Source organism: Charadrius vociferus, unplaced genomic scaffold, assembly GCF_000708025.1.
Source record: "Charadrius vociferus isolate BGI_N301 unplaced genomic scaffold, ASM70802v2 scaffold129, whole genome shotgun sequence".
Lineage (NCBI taxonomy): Eukaryota > Metazoa > Chordata > Aves > Charadriiformes > Charadriidae > Charadrius > Charadrius vociferus.
The window spans coordinates 3,175,047-3,200,088 of NW_009661374.1; the positions used below are offsets into that span (position 1 = coordinate 3,175,047).

The 25,042-nt window shown below is 41.0% G+C and overlaps 1 protein-coding gene across 1 annotated transcript in view; it reads left to right on the forward strand.

The window, feature by feature from the left end:
* SOBP (sine oculis binding protein homolog (Drosophila)) overlaps positions 1–25,042 on the forward strand; it is a 114,983-nt gene that overhangs the window by 10,547 nt on the left and 79,394 nt on the right. Inside the window, exon 4 of the mRNA XM_009893861.1 lies at positions 5,766–5,917. Within this exon, the coding sequence (XP_009892163.1) occupies positions 5,766–5,917 (152 nt within the window). The remainder of the gene's footprint in view (positions 1–5,765; positions 5,918–25,042) is intronic.

Genomic DNA, 25,042 nt, shown 5'->3' on the forward strand with positions numbered 1-25,042 from the left:
AAATCCTGGCAGGTCCCAGTGGAAACAGTGAGCTCTTATTGTTAATGCTGCAGATGCTAGAGTCAAGTTAAGATCTAACGTCTTTAAAAAGGAAGCTTTGCAGCTTTTCATTAGAAAGTAGTAGTGAAAGCAGCTAAAATATTTAAAGATGTATGCCAGTGGGTTGAGCACAGTTCCCAGCATTGGGTAAAAGGGTTATTCTAGCTACCCCCAAAACCCCTGAGATCCAAACTGCCTGCATGAGGGGGTGGCACACAGCAAAGAGAAAAGACAGGAGAAGAGAAGAAAGCAGTAGTGGGGAGAGGTGGCTTCTGATCGCTGTGGTGGAAGGAAACTCACATGCCGGGAAGAGGTGGGTGGTGGGGTGATACTGAGGAGGGATGGGGTGCCAAAATGTGTTCTCTATCAGATCGGAATTACAACCACAGGCAAGGTGCAGGTTTCACACAGGCTGACACAGTCCAGGGCATGTACCCTTTGAGATCTCAGTCCCAAACCCTGTGCCCACGTGGTCTTCCTTCTGCACAACAGGACTTCTTCAGTACTGCAGTTGAGCACCTTCATGAGTTATACTTTGTTCTTGGCAGAGGAGTTGAGTGTCTTGTGCTGAATTTCTTGCAAGGAAATGTGGAAAGTAAGGTTTTGGAGTACTTGTCCGGGGGTTGTCATCATCTGCAGTATTAGAGCTGTAGCTGCATTTAGTTTCACCCAAATTCTTGAAACTGGAGTTAAAGTTGAAAATGCCTATTAGTTAGTTCAAAACAGTATTAGTAGAATATTGCAGCCTAAAAGTTAGTAAACGGATCAGGATTTAACTCCAGAATTGTAGAGATTTTAGGATCATCCTGCTAAATAAACACTGTAGGCCATGCTGGTTAAATTAGATAAAGGGACAGAGCTCTACATGATGGTTTTACTCTGTTGTACTTGTTGCCTTCCTTCTTTTCCCCCCACCTCTCCAAATTATGGTTCTGTATAAGATCGATTAGCCTAAACTGCTGCTCATTGGGTTTAAGAGGAACAATTTTCTGCAGCTCCTTCACACTGGTTTGAAAGGAAAAAAAATACCAAACATTCTGCTTAATTAAGACCTAAAGAGGCGGTGCAAACTTTTGATGATTAATTGAAGCATGCTTTAGACTGATGCATATTTAGTTATTATAATGTGATAATTTTATCTTGTTATACAAACTGCTCCCTTTGGGAACATGATTTAACACTGCAAACACTCTGTGTTTATTGCATTGTTCATTATGAAAAATACACAGACTAAAAACCACAAGGAGATGCATCTGAACAGTATCTGTGCGGTGGGTGCAGAGAGTACTTCTTCCACCTGTAATGACACAACCCAGGGGCAGAAAAACACAGTATTGAAACTCCCACAATATCTCTCCCTCTGAAGAGTTGAAAACTCAGAAAAGCAGAGGCTGGAAATTCAGATCTTGTACTGTATGTGGAAGGAATATGTCTTTCTGTTACCTGATGCAATTATGGAAGGCAGCAGTACGGATGTTCTGCTGAAAACTCTCCTGTTACTATTCAGTTGTCTCTGTGCCAACTCCTCTTTGTCTCACCTGTGTGAATACCCACACTACCTGTCGTAAGCGTGACAGATCCGAGAACATGCTAAGCACCTTGCAAGACCAGGTTATAAAATCGTGAGCCCAGGTGGAGAAAAAACAAATACGGTTGTTAAAATATATTTTCTTTCACTTCAAAACGATCTATACCAGGATTTGCAAATGTTATTTTCATACTTCACAAACGTGTCAGCCTAGCTATGCGAGTCCTGAAAGTGATGGTCAATGATCTCCATCAGAAGAGCTGCTCCAGCGAGAGCTCACATGATGGACATAGGCATGCTGTCAGCATGAGCTCATGTTACTCAAGCGGATATGCTCAGCTAGACTGCCAGCAAAAGTTTGTCTGTGAGCAAAGGAGAATGCTGCCGATGTAGTATACTGATGTAATTATTGTGGAGAGGCTTTCTAGCATAGGCCTAATCATAAAGAGATTAGAATAAAGATTCAAGACAGATAAGAGGTCTCAAAGTACTGGATTTGAAATTCCCTGCTTCCTTGCTCTCTTGTTGCAGTAGGTTCTTCTTGCTGAGTGCTCTAGGGACAGGGATTTGATACATTTTCCTGAAAGGAGGACAAGAGTCTGGTAAAGTGATTTTTAAAGAATTTGGCCTTACAAAACAAAGGTCTGTGAAAAAGTAAGGGGAATCTTATCTTGAATGGAAGATTTGAATTACTGGTTTTGGACTATTCCAGTTTGTGTTTAGCAGAAGACTGATTAAATCACCAGCCTTTGGCTTTCCTTATTTCACACAATCTTAATTTTTACTTTTTTTTTTTTAAAGTTATCGCTTCCTACTGCTCTGGATTGTCATAGTAGAAATACATGGACTATTACTTTTGCGTTAATGTTGCAGTCCTCTTTTTTGGTTACTAAGCTTAAAACACTGTAACGAAGCATCACTATTAGTTTTTTTTTTTTTTACAACTTCTGCTCAGATCTCTACTGCAACCAGTGTCAAGAAAGCACATGATCAGGTTTAGACCTTTATCATTGTCCCCAGCTGTCATCCATACCCATATGCCATACGGCATGGCTCTGGTCCTTTTCTCTGCCGTTCTTAGCTTCATTTGAAGCTAAAAGAAAGGGATTGGTTTTAGAGCAAGTCTTCCTCCCACTGGGGTCCACAGGGCTCTTTTTGGTGGTCCACAGGAAATTAGTCATGTGATATTGGATTTTTTCCCTTTTCACCTGATGAATTGCATTACAAGAAGTTAGGGTTGCATCAAAAATTTACTTGGGCAAAGCTACACCTGAGGGAGCAAGGGTGACTTGAAAGAGACGGATTAGTGTACTGTTCCAGGAAACATATGCTCTCAAGTACTGTTGCTTCCTGGCTGCTTTAAGTGGCTATACTCAGCTAATCCTTTTGTAGCCATGTTCCTGAGTCTCTTAAGTGGAAGAAGCATCTAGATTTATTATTACCGTTACTATTAAAAGGACTATATTGTATATGACCATTCTTTGATGACCGAGGGAGAAGGGAGTAGAAGAGAGAAATATTTCACGTTTTCTGTATTTAGGCAGACTCTTTCTCTCCCTTTCTCGCTTCCTTCTTTCGAAATTGTGAACATTTTGGTTAATATTGATGATGCCTTCTGGATATCAGCTGTCTGTTCCTGGAGGTGCAGACAGCAGCTGGAAGTGGTTTGTGGACCATTCTCTGCTGTTTTATTGACTATCAGATCCATGGACCACAAGTGAAGCAATGCTACCTCAAAGGATTGCTCGTGAGATGGTGGTGAAGTTCTGCTGGTCAGGGCATGGGAAGAAACACCTTGACAGAGTAGGTGCCTTTCCCTCTCCTCTCCTCTTCTTGCCAGGGACTTAGAGGAAGTCTTTGGCAGAAGGAGGTGGATTGAGCCTTACTGTCCTGTGTAACCTTCTGCAGAGACACATGTAATGCGGCTTTTCCATGTAAACAGTTGTTGCTGCTGGTGGGATACTGTGTCATTGAAAATGGACAATTGTGTGGTCTTTCTCATCACCCGTGGGAGACAGTTTACGGGTGTCAGTGAACAGGGAGTTGAATGGTAGCTGCAATGCTTCCCCTATGGAGTCACGCATGAAAGCCCCCGAGAATCCCAGTGGTGGAGCTCTGTGCTTCTCCGTATAAACTGTGCCCCAGATGAGCCAACCTGCTTCAAAAAGAGGTATTCCAGCACCTACTTTGCCAGTGAACTCTCTTCCAGCTGTGTAATTTTCCTTTTTCATTTGTGGCAGTTACTCTCACCAGAAATGAAGGCTATTATAAAGGTATCACTGGTAAATTTTCTATTTTCCAGAGGTAAAATACTTCCTATCAGTAAGAGAATATACGTTGCTGTTATCTGAAACAAGAGGTTGCCATCTGTTCCCTTTGGCTCACAGGATCTTCTGTTGTCCTGATACATTCAAAGGGGCAAGTTCAGTCTGTAAGGAATCGGTTTACTACGGTGCAAAAGTAGCTGAATCAGGACACCTTTGTAAAAGCTTAGCACCTCAAATGGCTCAGGATAAAAATGGGGGGAAGAGCTCTTGGGCTGTGCTGGAGTAGTAAGCATCCTGGCCAAGACTGGTCCGGAGAAAAAGCTGTGACAGCACCACGCAAAACCACCGTAATGGCACCCTCTGCTCCTGTGTGTCTGGCTCAAGGGCAGGCTTCTTCACCCTATAGATGGCTAGCGATAATTTTTGGCCAAATTGTTTTGATTTCCCTTGATGTTCAGTATATGAAAGCATTTATAATATTGGCAAATCCCCCTCTAACGGGTAAGTGATAAAATACATTAAACACAAATCTGTGTTATAACTTAGCCTTAAATATAGGTTTAAAGGTAGACAGTCTGATTAAAACTAAAAGGTCATTATTTTACATTGTACAATTTTATTTGTAGCTATAAATCATAACACAATTTGTGGAAGGAAAAAAGTTATTAAACTGGCAATATTTATTCCGTTAAGGTGAATAAAATGCAGCACATAGTTCTGAGTTATGATAGCCGGGGAAAGGAGCCAAATCACTCTGCTAAAAATTAGTTTGCCAATAATTTTACAGAACGATGACAGCGTAGCTTCAAAAACAAATCCTTTATAGGGAAATGGGATGGCTGCATGACAGACTCTCTGAGCTATGAATTCTCCACAGCTCATGGACCAGGAACTGCTTTAACAATTAGTCTTCGGGGATTATTTTTTTTTTTTCCAGAAGTTAGACAATGGCTGCTGTCTGTAACTGAAAGGTCACGCTGTATTATAGACTGGACATAAGAACTGAAGAATTCCGAGTTTTAAGTCAGAAAGATTCCTGTTAACTTACTGTCTTGATCTGTTTAGGAGGCTTAACTATTCACTGCCCTCGTCTGTGAAGTTGGGTTGGGAATGGTGACCACACAAGGATATCGCCAGCACTTTAGTAATAAACCCTGGTTTTGTTTGGTTTTTTTTTTCATTTGACAGAAGTCATACATGCCACATTCATAGTACATGCTAGAGAAGAGCACAAACGAGATTCAGGAACTCTGAATTAAAATTTGACCAATGAGCATAAAGACTGGAAAATAACCCATCAGACTTTACCACAGTGCTGCATCTTCCTTCGTGCTCGAGTCTGTGTCTCTCTGACTGCTATATTCACACAAAAGCTCCCCGTTTTGTATGTTAGCCATTATTTTGAAACAACACTGAGAGAGGGGTATTTCATGTTCCTTCTTATTTGGAAGAGGGCTCTTGTTGGAGACCTGCCTCGGTGTGGTACCTTCGGGGTGTGTTTTATCACCACCTTGCTGAGCAGAACATCTCAGGGGCTCTCCACAACAGACTGTAAGTAGCAAGAACAAAGCAGCAATACTCATTAAGCCTCTAGTCTTGGTTACTCATTTAATAGAGAGTTGTGCACTCTTAAACATGCTAAAAATTTCTCCAGATTTCCAGAGCTTTTCAGCAGTGCACCATTTTTTGAAGCTAATAATCTTTTCCAGCCATCTTAGCAGCTTTGCCAATCTGCTCAGCCTGGCTGGCAGAGGTCACCGGCTGCCTGAGGATGAAGCTGGTGATCACAGGCATGCACAGTTCTGCTCTCAGACAGTGACAATTTAGAAATAAGATGAGCCGGTGCTGGTTGTATCTAAGAGTAAGCGTGCAGATGTCTGAGGAAGGTGTTTTCATCTCATGTAAACATTGTTCTTATATTTTTGTTGTAGAAGATGATGTGTCAAATGTACAAATAATGTGTGCCTGGTGCCAGAAAGTTGGAATCAAGCGCTATTCCCTGAGTATGGGAAGTGAAGTGAAATGCTTCTGCAGCGAGAAGTGCTTTGCAGCTTGCCGAAGAGCATATTTCAAGAGAAACAAGGTAAGAGAAATAAGGAAAGATGTAACCTACATAGACATAGCTTTAATCAGGCCCAGACTGGGTCTCATTTAGCATCTAATAGAAGCTCTTTTCTTTTGTTTTCTCTGTTTCACCTAGTCCCTCCACTTTCCATCTGTATTGTCTGTTGGACTGTCAGCCCTTTACTAACCCTCTTTCTTTCAGTTTCCTTCAGCTCGATGCTTGGGTTTTGTGAGAGTCAGGGAATTTAAATACTAATAAGCAGTAACAGAAGAGTCCCGATTTGGCCCTAGAGTCTCAAAATACTTGCTGCATATACACAACCAAGTGCAGGAATCATGAAAACAGAGCAGAGGAGGGTTGCTTATGACAGTGTCACTAAATCCTATGGCATTGGGATCATGGCTAGTGGGTAAAGCCTAGGGCCTAAGTCTGGGTCCCATCACGATAGCGGGTATCTTCCCACTGCTGCTAGTGAGCACTAGTTTCATTATTTCAAAGTGTATCATTACTAATAAATTATCGTTGCTGCAAAATTCAGAGATTATACAGGTTTTGGGTTGGGGTAAACAATGTTAGAACATCTAGAGTAGCATGAAAACTCCTCCTACTCAATTTAAATTTAACTCTGTCTAAAATTAGAATGCAATCCTAATATTGAATGTCTACAAAAATTGCTGTAATCACTGAAGTACAGTGCCTGAAAATGCCCCAATTCAGCAGCTGTTTCCGCAGCAGAGTGTGCGATATGTCATTTAAAGAAAAATAACGAAGGAATGCTCCAGCATTTTTCGTTGTTGAAAAAGGAACTGTGTCCTTTTGGTGCTTAATAGTGTGAGTCTTTGGGTAGCCTTTATTGTCTTAGAAATATTTATTATTCATAAACCCCTTTACATTTTGGTTTTCTAAATGATGCCATTTTCCTTCATGCTACAGAACATTCAAATCCTGTCAAGTTCAAACTGAATTCAGGCCTCTAAATCTGGTTTTTTAGATTGGTCGTAATAACGAATAAGTTCATATGGATCCTAGATTGAGGATGCAATGTTATAGCAAATTACCCTCCTTTATAAATTTGAGTCACATCATCCTGCCAAAAAAAAAAAAAAAAAAAAAAAAGAAAAAAAGGAAAAAAATGCCTGAAGAATTAGGTTGTAAAAATCAGTAGAGTGGAATTTTAGTGGCAGTCTTGGAGAATCAAGCTCATAATGTCTACTGGAGCAGACAGGCAAGTTAAAGTCATGTGAGTCTTCTGCAAGGGGTGGTGTTTGCATCCTTTTTGTCTAGAAAAAGTGTAGAGGAGGGAAATACATGCTCCTGAGACGCTCCTCATTTGAAAACAAGTTCTCATGGATGTACGTGTTGGTGCACACGTGCACGTTTATGCACGTGTAATTCAATGTGCCTTACAATGTGTAAGGCACTCGGGGGTGATAGGATCCAGATCACCATCAGCTGATGCTCCTGTGACTTTCAGTGACAAACGTACATGGGTAAGATAGTTCATAGTAATGGAGGCATTGTCAGTGATCCTAGTTAGGTGGTCGTGTATGTCCAGCAGTGATGAGTACCAGGTAATTTGGGAAACCTTGGGAAGGCTGATGAAAGAACAACCAGTTCATGGTGGATTCTCCTTCATCTACAGCTTAGATCCTGAAATAGGAGGTTTAGATCTCTTACTAAATTAAAATAAATACATGTTAACAAAATGCATAGGTGTACTTCAGCCTTCTACTAACCCATAAGTAGTAGTATTCAGTAATAGTCTATGGCCATGAATTCATTCAGTCAGGCAATATATGAAAAAGTTGAGTAGTAGTATTCAGTAATAGTTTATGGCCATGAATTCAGTCAGGCAATATATGAAAAAGTTCCCTTTTACCTGACTTACAATTTATTACCCATGTGCTTTGTTGGAGGCCTCCTCGTCCTTGTTTTATGAGAAGGGATAAATTAAAGCATCTAATTCCCTCTGGTTCCCTTTCCTACACCTCTGTTAACTTCTTCTGGAAGCTAAAAGATGCTGAATATTTCCATCCAGAAAACTCTCTGTATTCATTATATTGTATATAACTAAATAACAATAGATGTTCCTAATCTTTTCATATACCATCATATCCCAGTGAAGTGTCCTATTCTTCACTTAAAGAGGTTGCAAAGTAACGAAATGTCATATAGGAGGACTTGGCAAAACATGACGAGATAACATATAATTGATAATGTGTTGGTTGCTGCATTTGCTCCATTTCAAAGCTAAGCCAATGAGTCAAATTTTCTTCCTCTTTACTCCTGTGGAATCTGTAATGGCACAGGATCTGACCCAGCAGGGGAGTCTGGAGCTGCCCCTTGCATGTGCATTTGTGGCATTAGATGACCCGAGGACAGACTATTTAGGAAATTCTGCTGTTAAATTAAGACAGGTAAAGTAGAATTCAGCAGACCCTCATGCTTCTTACGTTGCCCTTTGCCTGTTAGTAATAGAGTGGTCTTGTGGAACAGGATCGAAGGAAAAGGCTACAATAGTTTCAGATTTAACCACTGACTTCTAATCTGTTATTATTAGTCCAACAGTGTACCTGTCTTCTCCATGAGTATAATGCTTATTTATGTATTTGAGAAATTATGCCACTCTACACTTTCTCATTTTTCAAACACAGAAGTAAAATAGTCACGTTTCACCTGCCTTATGTATGTTTTAAACAACGGATCTCCGCAACTATACAGTGTTGTATTACGTTAAATATGTACAGCGGCTGCATTTCTAGGAGCTGATAGGACTTTGTGGTCACTTCATTTCAGGCTTGAATTTCCTAATGGATTGTGTTAAGCAGTCTTCCCTCCCTCCCCTAGATAAGAAGTGCTGTAATAAGCACTTGCTCAAAATGATAGGACTGTTTAAACAGTGAAGAATAAGTCATTGCTAATGTCTCAAAACGGCACTAAGTAATGCTGCAAATTATCCGTCCCTGAATGCTAATTGCTGTGTTCAGAATTAGGATTTTTGTCATCGTCCTAATACCAAAATGCTCTCCCGTACACAGGGCAAATGCACGCGTGCCCACAAACTCCCAGCTGGGAGAAGGCTTGGCATGAGACCACCTTGAAGTGTCCCTGGAGAGCATCAAAATTGGTCCAAAAAGCCCCAGGTTAGGTGGGCACTGACCGCTCCCAACCTCTAACTCCTTCCCAGCCCTCTCCCGCAGTAGGTTTAGCGAGACCTTGCCGGCCTCGGGAGTGTTTGAACCCGAGAAATTTAGTCGGAGGTGCACCTCAGTCCTTCCTGCCTTTTGTCCTTAGGGGAGTTGTGTCCGTTTGTGCTCCAGAAGCTGTGCCCCTGCACCTTCTGCGTCCATAGGTAGGCCAGGGTTGTCAGGGACCTTCGTGGCTGGGGCAGGGAAGTTTTAAGGAAAAAGACTTGCACAGTTGTATGTTGCTTTTCTCAGAAGAAATGCAAATTTTGCCCCAGGTATCCTGCAGTCATGACCATTTAAAGTTACCTGTATTAGCAACCATGCCTTGCAAGAATAGAAATACATATATTTTGAAATTATAACGCATCTCCCCAAAAAGTGTAATTTTATCGAAATTACTGGAAGTAAATGAAGGAAAAATTGGGGGTTTTACCCCTATAGGCAGAGTGTTTAGACTATATCCAATTTAGGTAACAACTAAAAATACCCCACCCTGCCCCACCTCCCAAATAAAAATAACCCAAATCTTCATTCCTGATCCTGTTTGGTCTAGTATGCGTAGTCAAATACACATAATGAACTAGTGTATAATGATAACCTGTTGTGCATAATAATACCAATTAAAAGGAAGTGTAGCAGAAAAAGGGTGCATTTTGTACTAACATTTGCAACGGAAGATTTAAGATTTGGAGTTGTTCTGGTGCTCCCTTCCTTAGAGATTTAATTTTATAGGCCAACTAGTATAAAGTTCAGTACCAAAGAGGCACATAAGGGCAAAAAGCACTAGACCACCAAGTTTCAGAATATTAAATTTAAAGGGAACGATTGGATTCATAATTGGATTCAGTGAGTTTGAAGCCTGAAAAGATTAATTTTGAAATTAAGTTTATTGACTCAATGGGTCAGAAAACAAATTTATTATGACCAACTAGCCGAACCTAGAATGAGGACTGAATTCATAGAGGTTATAGGCTCTGTTCACGTATATATTAAATGATAATTTATTTGATTTGACTAAGACATGGGAGACAAAGTGACTGCAAGGTTGTCAGCCGGTATTTTATACTTGACCTTGTTCCTGTTTCGCTGCGTCCCAATCAGGAAAAAAGATGATAGATGTTTTTGTTTACAGTGCAGTCAAATTTCATTTATACTAATAAACAAAAAGGCATCAATCAAAAAGTAAAAGTAAACTGCTGTTTAGCGACACAGTGATGGCTCTTTTCTCCCCATAGGGGACAGTGATGGGCAGCACCGTGTGTCAGTCGGTAGCGCAGACAGGCAGTGTGTTTTATGCCCTTTTATCTCATCTGTGTGGCAAGAATGAATGTGAACAATCAAATGGGACTGTAAGAAGCAGTACACGTTTATTTAGTTCTGAGTTCTGTTGCATTAGAGAATTCCTTATGTTTTCAAATTATATTTAAAGACAATAAAGCGCACACAACATCGGTGCTCCTTAGTACGCCTTAGTCCTCCTGCCTGAATAGTTTTTGGTTGATTAATGTATATCTCTATGTGATTAGTATGGACATGTATATACAAACACATACTAAAAACTGGGAGTAAACAGAAGCTATCATTCCCTCAAATTATTACCAAGGGTTGTCAGAGAAAGTTCTCTTGATTTCAAGCTTAATTGTGCAGCCTAATAGTGCATAAGAAACATTTAACAATCTCCCTGTTAAGTCAATGAGTAACAGCAAAAAAAATGTTACTTTTTTCTCTTTCTTATGCACCTGCAATATTTAATTTGTAAAACGATCATCATTCATGGAAATTCAGAAAATTGCTTAAAGCAACTTGATGCAAATAATGCCCCTGACAAACAAACAAAAAAGCTTAGCTGTTACGTTTTCCTTTAGAGTCCCTTTCCATAATAAGTTTGGAAACACAAGGGGGTCTGAATAGAAAACCTATTTCTCCTAGAGATTTAACTTGCATTAATTAGGTGTTCAGAAAGGTAGAAAGGTCAGTGTAGCGCAGGTGTCCTGCCTGGTTTGCATGAAATCATCTGTATTTGGTTCTACGGAGCTGTAGAGAAGTGGGATTTGACAAATGGTTCACAAAGCTTATTCCTCTGCTGTGGGTTTGCATAGAATGTGCGCAAGTGTATTTATGTGTGCTTGTGTGTGTGTGTGCACACCTGCATATGTGCGTATGCGTATTTGCCACAGAAGCCAATTAATAAGGTTCCTTGCCAATGCTTGAAGGTGGAAGGGGAAAAGACGACAAACATCTCCATAGCTATGATTGCTATGTTGAGATATAAATGAGTGCTGATGAGTGAATGCAGATGAGACGCTGAGTCTGCAGAGGAAATAGCTCAAGTGTGGGGCACAACTGCAAACTTCTTTGAGGAACTATCTGGAGAAGAAGGGGGAAGGAAAATATCCTCTGCCCTGTGGAGGGTAGAAGGCCACAGACTGTGACCAGGAATCTGGAACAGATACTGAGATATAAAGCAAATCCTGAGTTGTGAAGGAGATGGGTGGCATCAGTCGGAAAGGAGAAGAGTCGACACCATTGTCTAGCTGTCACCAGCTGGCCTTTTTACTTACTGGGTATTAAACCCAGAAATCTCATAAAACTTCCCTAAACCAGAGCTAGGATGTTTCATGATTAGAAGAGGCAAATGAAATTCCAAATTAACCTACGGGGACCATCAGTCAGAATATCTCACTGCTCACCCACACCAAAGCAAAATGTATTAACATTGCAAACGACGAAATGCATCAGCACCTGACTGATGCCACCAATGACTTAATGAAGGGATCTGGCAAACCCAGCGTGCTTGTCAGTTTGCAAACTCAATGGACATTTTACTGTCCATCTGCTGCCATTTAATACTATAAATTTGAATCAAATTCCCATTGTCTGAATTACTAGCAGGTATCCAATCCAATTAAAAGGCGTGTTCACTTTTAATTTTAACCACCATGTCACATTACATCAGTCGTGTTGCATTCTGGCTACTTTGGTTATATCAAGATGAATATGCTAATTACAGCTTGAGAATCTGCTGCCTCTTGGGCAGCAGGCATTTGATGAAAATGAAGCGACCAGTTTACGCGAGGTGTCCTCGCATCAGTTCTGGACAGCTTCAGTGATTGCATCTCTCCTTCTTGCCAGAAGTAGGTTTTGTTTACACACAGATGTTACAACAAAACACCGCTAATTGCATTAGGATTTGACTAGAAATGCTTTTAAGGTTTTCGTGCACTAGGTGCATGCAGTTTAGACCAATGATTTGGATTTAAATAGATGTTATGACTACTTGATATTGGAGATACGAAAGAAGTTGCTGCCTACCAGAGTGACTGAGGAAGAAAGGTGGCCGGTAGCTGTTTTTCTGGAGGTTACTAAGGTGCTTTGCTGAAGTCTTAAATCACTTAGGATGAACTTTTGAAAGGGAGAAGAACACACTATGGAAAAAAAACAGACATTTTGCTCCGTTAAAAATTTGGCAAAATAGACTTCATGATCTGTATCCAGGACATTTTTACATCACCAAGGGATTTTTGATTAAAGAGTTTAGATGCATAATGAGGATGCATTCAGAAAATGAGCACAGATAATACCCATGGGTGCTTACTTTACCTCTGAACCCCTTTGGCTCCAACCTATGTGAGCTAGGCAGTCGCTCAAAAAAATATTGCTCTCCCCTACGTTCCATGTCTTGGTTCTGGTTGCATTAGATTAGGCCACGTTGCCTTGGCCTGTTATGAAATTAGGCACCTTCCAGCTTTATTTCCACATGATCGACACAGAACGAGCATCAAGAACAGTCTTTATGCTGATGAAAACTTAGGGTAGATCTCCAAAGTGAATGTTATTTGCACAGATTATATTTGGTGCCACTTTTCCCTTTCCTAACGAACACATCAATCATTAATACTAATATGAGCTGGGTAAATAATGAAATGCATATTAAATAATGTTTGTTCAAAAATATCATGACATTTGAATAAATTATTGCCTTAATGCATCTGTTCACTTATCAGTCAGCTCATTAACTTAGGGGAATATTGAAAAAGGAGCTTGGGTATTTTTTTTCACTCTATATATTTTTATTTAAAAACCCAAATTAAGCAAATATGCTTTTCAAAAATATGTTTGGATTAGGAGCAATGTGGTGAACGACACCCTTTGTACACACTCCTAAAAGGACGTATGGAATATTACAATTAACTGCATAGTTTAACGGGGTGAAATGCTTACAAGGCAGGGGACCACGGTGGGCAGCAGTAGAAAACCTGGAGGGCCCAGCTGAAGGTGGAATGTCATTTCTAGTCCTGAATTTTCTTGGGAGCACAAGTTTCTGTCGCCCTTCGCTAGAGGCAAAGGAATTTGTGCAGGTGAAGCTGCAGTTCAGTGGAGATGCGTCATTTCTTGTCAGCTGATGGTCTGTATTTAATTACTCTCTTACTCTTCCGAAGTGGTGACTTCCCTCTCCATCCTGCATAGAAATCTTGGGACAAATTCAAGGATGAAACTCAGTCAGACCAAGGGAGTAAATCACATCGTATATCTTTTGGCCCCTTCTAGGTAGGAAAGTTTCATCCCTTTTAGGTTTGTTTGCAAACATTTGCTGGTTTATGGGAAGACCAAAGAAACCCTTACACACGTGAACCTTGAATTTGGCCTCGTGAGTCTAAATGAGGCTAGGAGAGGCCAAATGGATATAATTTATAAGCTGCTGGATGAACAGGAAAAATCTACTACCGGGAATTACTAGTTAAAGTCAGCTTCTCACCGTATATCAAGCCGTGCTCGATGTGCAAGTGTTAAACTTGCTGGAAGAACGAGGTGGGTTTTATAGGGCAAAAGACTGAAAATGTCAAATACCTTTCCCATAGAAAATAATTTCTGCAATAATAAAAGGCAGTTTGCTGGCCAGCTAGGTTCAGTGAGGGGCTGCTCTCTCTGTCAAAAACCCCAAGCATTTACAACTCACCCATTTGAATTTACACGGGGCTGAAAGTAAACATATGTTGCAAGTTGTCAGCCTGGATGCAATTTTTTGTATCTAAAGTAAATGTACTCATCTGTTTAATAATTTTTAGAAACAGTCATAAAGTAGCTGATGGTTTTGGGAGTGGGAGGGTTGTGTGTGTGTGTGTGTGTGTGTGTGCGCGCGTGCGCGCCTGGATTCAGATGTTTTTGGTTTATTTACTCTCCTGCAAGAGGCCAGACTCCTACTCTAATGGAGGGGCTGGTGGAGATGCTCAGGCAGGAGAAGTGGCTCCATGGTGGTCCATTAACTGTAAAAGCAGAGCAGAGCATCTCCCCGGCTCTTACCTGGGCTTTGCCAGGGGAAGGGTTTTCAGTGGAGTACGGTAGTCCTGCACAGCTTTACCGAGGAGTGTGTGAGACCATGAAGGACTCAGCTTCCCCATTAGCACTGGCCAAATACAGTAATTTTCCCTGTGTTGCATAGACAGATACAGTGGTGCCGTGTCCTGTACGTCTGTGGCCCTTCCCTCCCCTGAAATTTGGACTGCCAAAACAAAGGGGAGACCTGTTGAGTTGGGCACCAAACAACAACCCAGTCTCAATTAGTCTTACTATTTTTAATTTAGCCCCCAGGCTTTCACAGTTGGGGTGCACAGTGCTACTAAACCAAGAGAGCTCCTAGAACTAAATATAAGTCTTAAAAGCTTAATCTGGAGATTTAGACAGCACGCTGACATTTAGATATTTATGAGGAGGTAGGTTTGAATAAAATTTCATAGTGTCGAAGTAATAATGGTCAACTTTGTCGAATGGTTCACTCTTATGCCTCCATTTGCAGGAGCAATTTATCAATATTAATGCCTCGATAAGGCAGCTCCCCACTGAGTTTCGTCGGGTGGCTGTACTCCTAACTTCCCTGTTGGAAGATAGTAACTTTATCCTAAAGAAAGGAAGGACCAGGAGCTGTGAAAGAGAAGGCTCTAAAATACCGAGGAAAAGGGTTAACCAAGAGAAAGTTTAAAAAAAGGGGAAAAAAAGCAGCATTGAATCACTCTGGAGGCTATTTAAGAACACCATATTAGATGCACAGATGGTATGTATACCTCTGAGCAAGGAAAAAGTAGAAAGGGGAGAGTAAATCTGGCATAGTTAAGTGAAGAAGTGCATAAGCTTAAAGGGACACTGTCAACTTAAAAATCACACTTTTATTGGAAAATTTGTTACCTACTACTGTTACAAACAACACCTATGATTACTGTAACTTGGAAGATGAGACAAAAAAACCTCCCTCATTTTTTTGGTGGGCTTCCTTTGGGCCTGATCCAAATTCCATCGGAGTCAGTGGGTGGTGTCCCATTGCTTGTAACAAGTTCCTGATCAGGCCCTGTGCATATTTGCCTGTACATTGTGTACGGGCAGTTTCACTATTTTGCATGTGGTCTGCTTTCTTATTGTTTCTGTGGTTTTTCACACAGCAAGAGAGGAAAAAACTTTTTTTTTTTTTTTTTTTCCCCCAAATTGGAAGTGTGGTGGTTGAACTGTGGAAATGCCGACCGGGTCCCAGGCACACTTGTACCAGAAATACCAAATGTTTCACGTTTTTAAGACAGAACTAATTCTTCAAAAAAAATTTGAAAACACAGTCAAGTCAGTTATAACCAAAGGTCTCTGAGACAGAGTGCAGGAATAAAAGGACAAGGAAATTATTTGAAAGGCCTGTGTACAAGGCACTGTAGAAGCTGTAGGAAAATTTTTTCTGTAGAAAACAAAACACACCTGTAAGTCCCTTGCTCCCACAGGCCACCCAGCCGTGACTCCAGCCCCTTCTGAAAAAGCAGAACAGCAGAAAAATTAAATTAAATTTTCTGCGTCCATCTTCACCACAAAGGCTGATGAGGAAATTTCTGTTCCAAGGACACTTTTCACAGGAAATCAGAGTGTGGCCTTATAACAAGAATTGAAGTCTCTTAGGAGGAAGTTACGGAGCAACTTCAGCAACTCGAGAGCAGTAAATCACCAGGAGCAGATGGTACTCAGCCGAGTGTTCCTAAGGAAATAAAAGTGTGAAGCAGCAGAGATATTGACAAGGATCTGCAATATATCATTAAAACCAGCAACTGTTCCTGAAAATTTGGAAGTCATTTGTATGGTGCTTAAAAAAAAAAAAAAGAGAGAGAGAGATAAGGTTGCTTTATTCTTGAGCATAGGAAATGAAGCTGAGAGCTCCTAAGTGATTTTTATTTCATTTGCTTAATGGCAGAATAAAGTAACTTGCAGTTCGGCATGACCTGGCAAGTTGTAATATTGTAAAGAACAGCTGGGGTGCAATTTTTATACATAACAGCTTTTAGACAAGGATATTTAGGTGAACATAGTTTGTTTGGACTCGGAATTATGTTTGCTGGATAAGTTTGTTTATTTTTGATGTGTTATTTGATGTCTATGGGTAGTTTGATGCTCTCCACGGAAAAAATGAATGCATTTTGGCACAGCAGTGTACCTCAGTCCACGTTTTCATAGCAAGTTGGACATTTAAATAAGAAGCTGATTGCATTCCAAAGGACCCGAGTTCAGTGCCAGCACAAAAATTACTTTATAATGCTGAGGAATGTTTTTATATGTGCCACAAAAGTTTTTAATTCAATTTGCTACAGAAAAATTAATTGTTTCTAGAAAAAAGTTGAATAGTCCAACAAAAAGCAGATACTTTAATGCACAAACGCACTCAACTAAATCCCCATTTTCTGCAGTTATACCATATGGACAAGGAGTAACAGAGGAGTACAGAGGTTTTGCCAAGCAAACACAGCTAGTATGTACACACACGCACGGAAATCAGCAGAGGGAGGGAAATTAGAAGTTCTAATGGATTTGGAATTTAGTAAACCACTTGAAATAGCATCTCACGAAATCTTACCCTCAGATTAATTCCAATTACTTTGGATATGAACACTGTCAAGTGGCCTGAAAACGAGCTCAAGGAATAAAGTAAAGGGTGGTGATAAAGAGCAGAATATCAGGTTGTGGATAGAGGCGTGCCAGAGGGACTTTCATGAGGTTGGTCTTGTTTCATATTTCATTAGTGATCTCCAGAAGAGAACACAGAGAAACTTCAGAAACTCTGCAGATGATACTAAACTAGAGGGGAGTTGCAGATACCAGACAGGACAGTAAATAATTCTTTGGGGGAATTACAAATAATGAAAAAAACAACTAAATTACTTGTGCTTTGATGAAAGTGAGTTAATATGTCTAGGGAAAAAAAAAAATCCAAGCTGAAAAAAATATCTTAATGGAATGAGCATAGCTGGACAAGAGGCTGAAGCTGAGGATACGTAACGGCAATAATATGGACTGTGCAGATGTAATGGGAGTTAAACGGCCATAGCTAGGGTCTGGAGCGTGGGGATGTTGAGGAGGATAGTTGGGTAGTTGCTGAAACATGGATAGAACAAAGAGCGGCAAGATTTGGATGGAGTTTGGATGGGCAGGGTTAAGGGATGAGCCAAGCCAAAGATGATTTAGGGAATACAAAGGTGTTAAGCCTGTGGAGAAGGAGCAGAAGACTGGATAGAAATTAATTTTTTGCAATTTTGATGTATAGTAGTTTGATGTGTTAGGACTTGGAACTATGGCCTTAAATCAGCCACTTTTCTTGGGATGGACTAAGCTGGGACGAGCAAACACTAGTAAATACAGAAGCTGGCACTGGCAGAGGGAATGCATACACCGTCTTCTGTGTATTTTCCGTCTCCAACTTCTGCAGAAATGAAAGGATAACATACTGGGATTCAGCAGGCAGCATTACTTCCCAAAATTACACTGCCCTTTTTTAGACTGAGCTATCACAAACAGTAGTTAAAGGTCTGAGCCAGGAGCCGCTGAAATAAACAAGAGTGCTCTGTCCAGAGTAGCAGTTGAACTGGGCCTTAAATTCTATAGTATAGTTGCATAGGTTTGATAAAACTGATAATTATTAGCAAAATGTATAGCTAAGCCAAGTAAAAGAGCAACGGAAACCAAACCTCATTCATCAGAGATATTGCCTGCCAGTGTAAGCCCCAGATGCATCTTATGGCTGCGTAGATTATAGGATATTTTTCACTCCTTCCTTCAGGTATTGGCTATTGTCAGCTGCAATTTGCCAGAGAAGATGAACAAATGGGATGATGACTATGGCGAGACCCATCTTCTTAATCGGAGCGGTTGCACTGATGGCATAGCAAGCGTGAAGGGCTCCGTGACATAATCCAAATCTAAATTGACGTGTCCCATTTGGTTGGCCAAATACGTAACTGGTGTAAGCAGGCGTAGCTTTATTAAAATCATTGGGGCTGCTTACATCAGCTGTTATGGTGGCCCAGTGTGGGCATTTTGATAGCTCCATTTAATTCTTACTGGGTCTGGAGAAGCAATAGGTTTGCTATAGTGTTACTGGGAAGTTTTTTTATTATTATTGTTAAAATGAAAATGTTTTGTCTCACTTCCAGTCATCCTCAAATCTCTCATAAAAATTTCCAACGTTCATAATGCAGTTATCAGTGTCACCATGCTGCTCTTTTGAAGAATTTTGCAAATGTCAGTATTTTCTGGTATTTACTGTTGATGCAAATATAGAAAGCGTGGAAGACTTTTCATAAAAAGTTTAAAGGAATATGTGAGATTGTGTTCAATCTCACATAGTAAGGGCTATTTTTAAAGAAGTGTCATGTGGAACTCTAATTCATTGTACCTGCAACATTTCAGCATTGTGTAGCACCTTTGCTATGCCTAACACAGCTAGAGACGTTAGAGCATGTTGCATAGTTTGTACGATGTTTCCTAAAATCAGTTTCCTAAAGACAACTAATCACAAATGTGGTTATTTTGAGCTTTTTGTTTCTTCACCCTTGCACTTAGGTTTGAATAACTCAATATAAATTGTAGAACAGAATATGCAATGAGGTACTGATCACCAGTTTCAAAACAAAGGAGGTGTTTTGGTCCTGCAGATACTGTCCACTCATGTCAGTAGGATGAGAACTGAAGCTCAGGCTAAAGCCAGTGGTGACGTTCTAACAGGAAAAATGAGGATTTAGATACTTGTCTGCGTACTTCATGATCTACAACTAGCACTTTTTGCTGATTAAGCTGTATAAGGTATTTTAAATTTAACCTAGTTTATGTTAAATAAAATAAAGCCCAGGCCTGCCACACTTCCTCAGGCTGGATAGCTCTTTTTTCTCCAGCAGCCCAGGGCAGGGAGGTGATGCACATTTTTCCTCCTTCACCATTCTGCCTTATCCTTTCCCTTGCTTTATTAAGTAGAACCTTTCTAGCCTTCGCAATACAGCTACCGAACTTTTAACCTCTTTCTGGCTGTGTCTTCCTACATTTCCTAACCTGTTTCTGCATTTTCACTGGCGAGGTTAGGATAAGGTATGGCATTTACTGTTCCGTGTTGTGTTCTGTATTTGCGGCATGTCTTGTGTTGTCTTATGGATGTTTTCTGAGGTGTGGGGTTTTTTTGGTGGAAGGTACCGAGGAGATTCTCAGTTGTTTTTTCTCTGTGCCCTTAACGGGGTTTAACTTACCACCCCATTAAACAGTCATTTCTTATGTGCAATTGTAATTACTGGAATGTAGGTTGCTGTTATTAATCATCTTTCCATTCGTACTGTTACATTAATCATGTGAGGAGATGCGGGTGTAAGTTTGGATCCAGCAGTATGACAACTTCTTATTCATGGTGATCCGAAATTCAACCCGTGAAGCAAAGAATGACTTTTACAAGTCATTTTCATGTTTGCCAATTTTGAAGGCGGCTCTGTGCCATTTTGCAGTACTCCACGATAATTGTGACCCGTGTGGATGTAGGGATTTCATGAATAATACAAGAGATGCAGGAGCAGTTGGAAAAAAACAGTTTCGCACGTTGTTTGTGTCAGGGCTCAGTAATGGATTTACCCTCGAACGCAGCCACCGCTAAGAAGACGTTCTGGTTTCCAGGGCCTCACACTGCGCACGCAGGAGTCATTTCAGTTTTGCACGCACGGCTCTCTCGCTGCTCTCCCTTTGTTTCCAAACAGCGCGTGCTCTGCCACGTACATGTGCCTTCGGATATTCCTGCAGGAAATCTACTTTCACGCCCAAGAGGAAGAAAGTCTAGCACGTTTTCTGCAAATAAGCGTATTCCTTCGGGAAGCGTGCTTGCAGAGGAGCAAAGAGGACAGTACAGCTGTAAACATTCTGCTCGGAGATAATCAGCGCCCCAGCAGGAGCACCTTCCCCGCACAGCTGTACAATTCCCTTTGCTCTCTAGAAGGCACTGCACCCTACGTGCAGTTTCCAAGCTACATTTAACACAATTGCCCATCAGCACTTAGGAAGCAGTTACCACAGAAACCCAGCAGAGACCAATTAGTCACATGATTAAATTAATTAAAATAACCCAGGGTATCTGCCATCTTGCTTCTTTCTGCTACGCATAGCGCATGACCCAGGCGGAGCTGTAATTGGGGAGCATTATTGTGCCTTTTAATCCTAGAATCATCTTCATACTGTACTGGAGGTGGTCTTTGATTTTTCCTTTTCCACCGGTCTGCGTAAATCCCAGAGATCCATGTTATTCCCTTGCCGCAGAGATGCATTATTCCTTTTCTGGAGATCTGTGTTACTGCAGAAAAACATTCTCCAGCCCCCTCAATAAGCCAAGTAGTATCAAATTTACAAAACATCAGATTTAACAACAGTGAGATTTGTTATGTTTGGGATAAGAGGATTTGGAAACATTTTCAATTGCACAGCTAAGACTTTTGGAGGTCTTTAATGACAGCTCTAACAATACTTGCCAGAGAGAGCTCTGTAATATGTATTAGCACTTGACCTGAGAATTGTAAAGCACTAAGAAAAGACTCTATGTTGTGTCTTCATTTCCCAAGTAATACTGTTATTGCAGTGGGGCGCGTTTAAGTGGAACAAGCTGTCTGCCTTGTAAGACTGTTTCCTGGGAAAGGCAGGCAGTTCGGTTTCCTCGCTCACTTTTAAAACCTGGAAATGCACAGTCATATTCTAACTTAATAAATCAGTCCTTTGTCCTTGGTCCTTTGGCTGCCCTGATAATGGCATCCCCTGAATATCCATGTCAGCTAGGGTTTTCTTCTATTATATCAGTGTCATACTTCTGCATGCACACAAATCATCTCTACCTGAAATGGCATAAACCACGGAACATTGCAATTTCCATCTCATCAAAGATTTGCTGGTGACTGCTCTGAAGTTACCTTGATCCATGGCACCAAAGGAAAAAAAAAAAAAAAATTAATACTATTTCTGGCCCCAGAGTACAGAGCAGCTTGCCTCTCCAAAGCAGATTCCATACAAACAGACTTGACAAAATAGCATGCATAAATTACATGGCTCTGATGCATTAATTCGTGCCTAACAGAGCAAGTGGCAACAACACTACATCTACAATGGCTGGGTATAAGATGGAAGAAATGAAGTCTGTGGGTTAATGTATAAATAATCAACTGTTACGGAATTTGCAAATATTATGGAAGAAAGCTGGCAGGTTTTGCGCATGCTGTATTGCTACAGGGCCGTGCACAAACACATTTGCAAGGCTTAACTGGCTCTGACTGGCCCGTCAGGAAGGATGTACATGTTTGGCAGTGCTGAGGCACAGATGTTGTGATATGAGACAGGGTCTGGTCGTAAAATGAGGTCTCTGTCCACCAGAGTAATGTCAGTGACAAAAGTGAGCCTCCACCAAGTCATGGGACGTTTCCCAAGATGAAGCAAGCCTTGTGCCAGGTACAGTGCGGCTCTGTGTTTTTATAGAAATTATCCCCAACTGACCAACATCACCTGCATCCAGGACACACAGAGATTACTGGGCATAAATGAAACCAGCGCGTGGAGTGTTTCCATTTTCCATGTGTTTTACTTGCAAATTATCACGGGCTGCTGCAGTGTGTGTAGTACCCGCTGAAAAATTGCCTCTTGTGTAATGTTTGATCTTGCTATTTTTACAATAAGTGACAATAAGAACACAGAAAGAAATTTGTCGTGGGATCACCCAGTTTTACAGCGTAGTAGTCCTATAGAAATTGGTTAAATTATGTTTCTATAAAACTGAAGTAAACTAGTGGAAAATCTGGTCTGAAGATTGCAGATGCAGCGGCCACATGCTGTTGTTTCCAGAATTAAAAAATGTCCCATAAATATACTCATGAAAAAGATCGTGAGAAGGATGCTTTCTGTTTCGTATTTAAAGTGGTTCATCAACAAACCTGCCTACTAAGTTCTCAAGGCTTTTCTTCCTTTATAACTCAGAAGAAAAAGCATTTTTTTCAGACTGGAGCAATGAAGAGTTTTGACTGCTGTTTCTTGTCATGCTACATAGAATAAATGTGGCTGAAAGCAAAGGACAGGCCCTTCCGTAACAGCCAAAGTGACGGCAAAGGCTGAGGTGGCTGTTTTGAAATTTCCTTCCAGGAAGGGAAGGGTTTTGCTTTGATGTACGGGGGCTCTGTGTTGCCGATACAAGTTTCTTGGTATGGGTTTCTAGCTTTTCCCAGGGGACAGACAGGTCCCCTCAGCTGAGCCTTAAGGAGGAGCGAATGGTGATGGAAATATGGGTCCCTCTCCCAGTCGTCCTTGGAGTGGGATTCGTAAACAAGAGAGCAGAGACTGAAGTGGGTCAGTACATAGCTCTGTGCCATATCTGCATTTGAGAGCGATGTGCTGACCTCTTCCCAAAGCAGGAGATGGAGCAGTCCTGTGGGCACTGTTCCCCTCGCTGGGCAGTTGGGGGGTTCATAGGGGCATTTCTGAATTACAGTCACTGAGCTGCTGCTGGGATGGTCACTCTGGGAACACACAGATTAGAGGTAGGGATTACAGAAAAAGAGAAGTACTGGGGAGTAAAGAGCATAATGTTTCAATTGTGGAGGTATTGGGTAGTGGGAAGTTGCAAAGGACTTCAGTGGGATTCCAAGCTTCCTTTATAAAAAGGTTAATAAATAATATTTTCCCTCCTTGGAATAAGAAAAAGGGAGGATATAAAAGGAAACCTGATGAAGTGCAAGCAATTTTGGAATAACTATTGTGAATCAATGAATGTTATAAATGCACAGTGTATTGCATGCCAGAATAAATGAAAGCAAATCAAGATAGCAAAAGAATTTTGTTGGAATGTTTTCTGCTCACCACAATAGCTGAAGCAAAGAGCCACATCGCAACAATTTGATTTTTCTAAGTGTTGTGAACACCTCATCTCTCAGGAACTGTGATGGGCCTTACAGGTAGACATCCATGTCTATGAAAGTCAGGTCACCTTTGGTCCGTTTGTAGGCAGGCTGAAGCCAATAGGAAGCCTGAGCTGAGTGGCAGTAAGTGATTAGCATTTGCTTACATGATTTTAAACAGGAGGAATGGATAAATCATGTACTTCTGAATCATTTATGTATGATTTTTTTTGTGTGGTAGAGGACACGTAAGGTAGTCTTCAGGCCTAAGTAAATAATCTGATGCATCGCATGAGAAGGAGTGCCAGTGAAAGAGAAATGTAGTGCCCTCTCGGAGTCAGGGAGAAGGTAATATAGGTGGGAGGAGGATAATTTTGGGAGGTTCCTTGTTGCAAGAAGTCACTGCTGCTAGTTCAAAAAGAGCTGGTGAACCTACAGCAGTCTGATAACCAGGATTCATCCATCCTTAATCTCTCCACACATTTGTATTCCTAAAACGTCTCTGACGTAGAAGTAGTTAGGGCAGAAATAACCTTCTGAAGGCCATCCAGGCATTTCCCTACATTGCAAGAGGGTTTGTTTAATTTAATCCTAGTCTATCCTCATGGCGTTACTAGACAAAAGCTATAATAAATAGCCTGAGAGACTGTGAGGAGATACTCTCTCTTTGGATGTGTGTCAGTAGCTTTCCTCAACTCCTTGAAGTCCAGAAGTTTTAACAGAATAAGTAAGAGTTCACAGCTAACTTTCCCAGCTTGTATATAGGTTTAACTGTGTAGGCTGTGGGGTTGAATTCTGGTCATTCTCATCAGTTTGTCTCGAGTGATTTTAATAGATTAGCTATTTATTTTGGAACAGCTGTATTCACAAGTGGACCATTGCTTTAGGCATGGACCTGCTAGTATGAAGGATGTTGCTGGTATTTTTGATTAGAAAGTGTACAATTATGGATAAATGTCAGGCGAGAATTATCTAACTCAAAGCCGGGGGACACCTTCTCTAGTCAGCTGGGATAAAGGAAGATCCAGCTGATTCCAGTTTAGACAGATACAGCTTGATCTGAGGCGATTTGGATTGGACCCAGTTTCCAAAGCGTTATCCTGTATGGCTTGTGTTATCATTCAGGCTTTATGCAAACTGGACGGGAGTAATTTTGCTGTTGCCTGTTTCTCCAAAATTCCTTTGTCTGAAGGCTGCATGCTTTTTACTTTTCTCAGCAGCATTTCCATTAGTCTTGATTTCCTTTGCCTGTCCTTCTCTCCCTCCTGCCACCAGCTTCTACTTACTCCCTCGACTCTTCCCATCTGTCATACCTGCTCTTTGTATCTGCCCTCATGGATCCTGGCGCTCCCTCTATGCCGCTGACACTTACTGTGAACACCACGAGAAATCAGAAGAAAGCTGTTTCTAAATTCCATATAACTAAGACTTCCCCCCCCGGCCCCCCGAAGCACTATGTTGTCTTTTAACGTATATTTGTACATATTCCTTGTGCTAGGAAGTGATAGTAACTGTATCCCTGTTATTCCCCTGCCATTGTCATTAGATTTGTAGTACGATGGCAAAATAACATGGCTCTGCCTCGGGAGCTGACTGCCACTGAACGTGGCAAATGCCAAATAGGTAATGCTTTTATTTACATGTTTTCAACAGATTCTTAGTAGTCTTCCCCCGGCATTTCTGCAGCAAAATTTGGCCTCCATGAGGAGCAGAGTGTGACTCTGGGTGAAGTTTTAGTTTATAGATGTGGTCTGCGGATTTCCATGCAC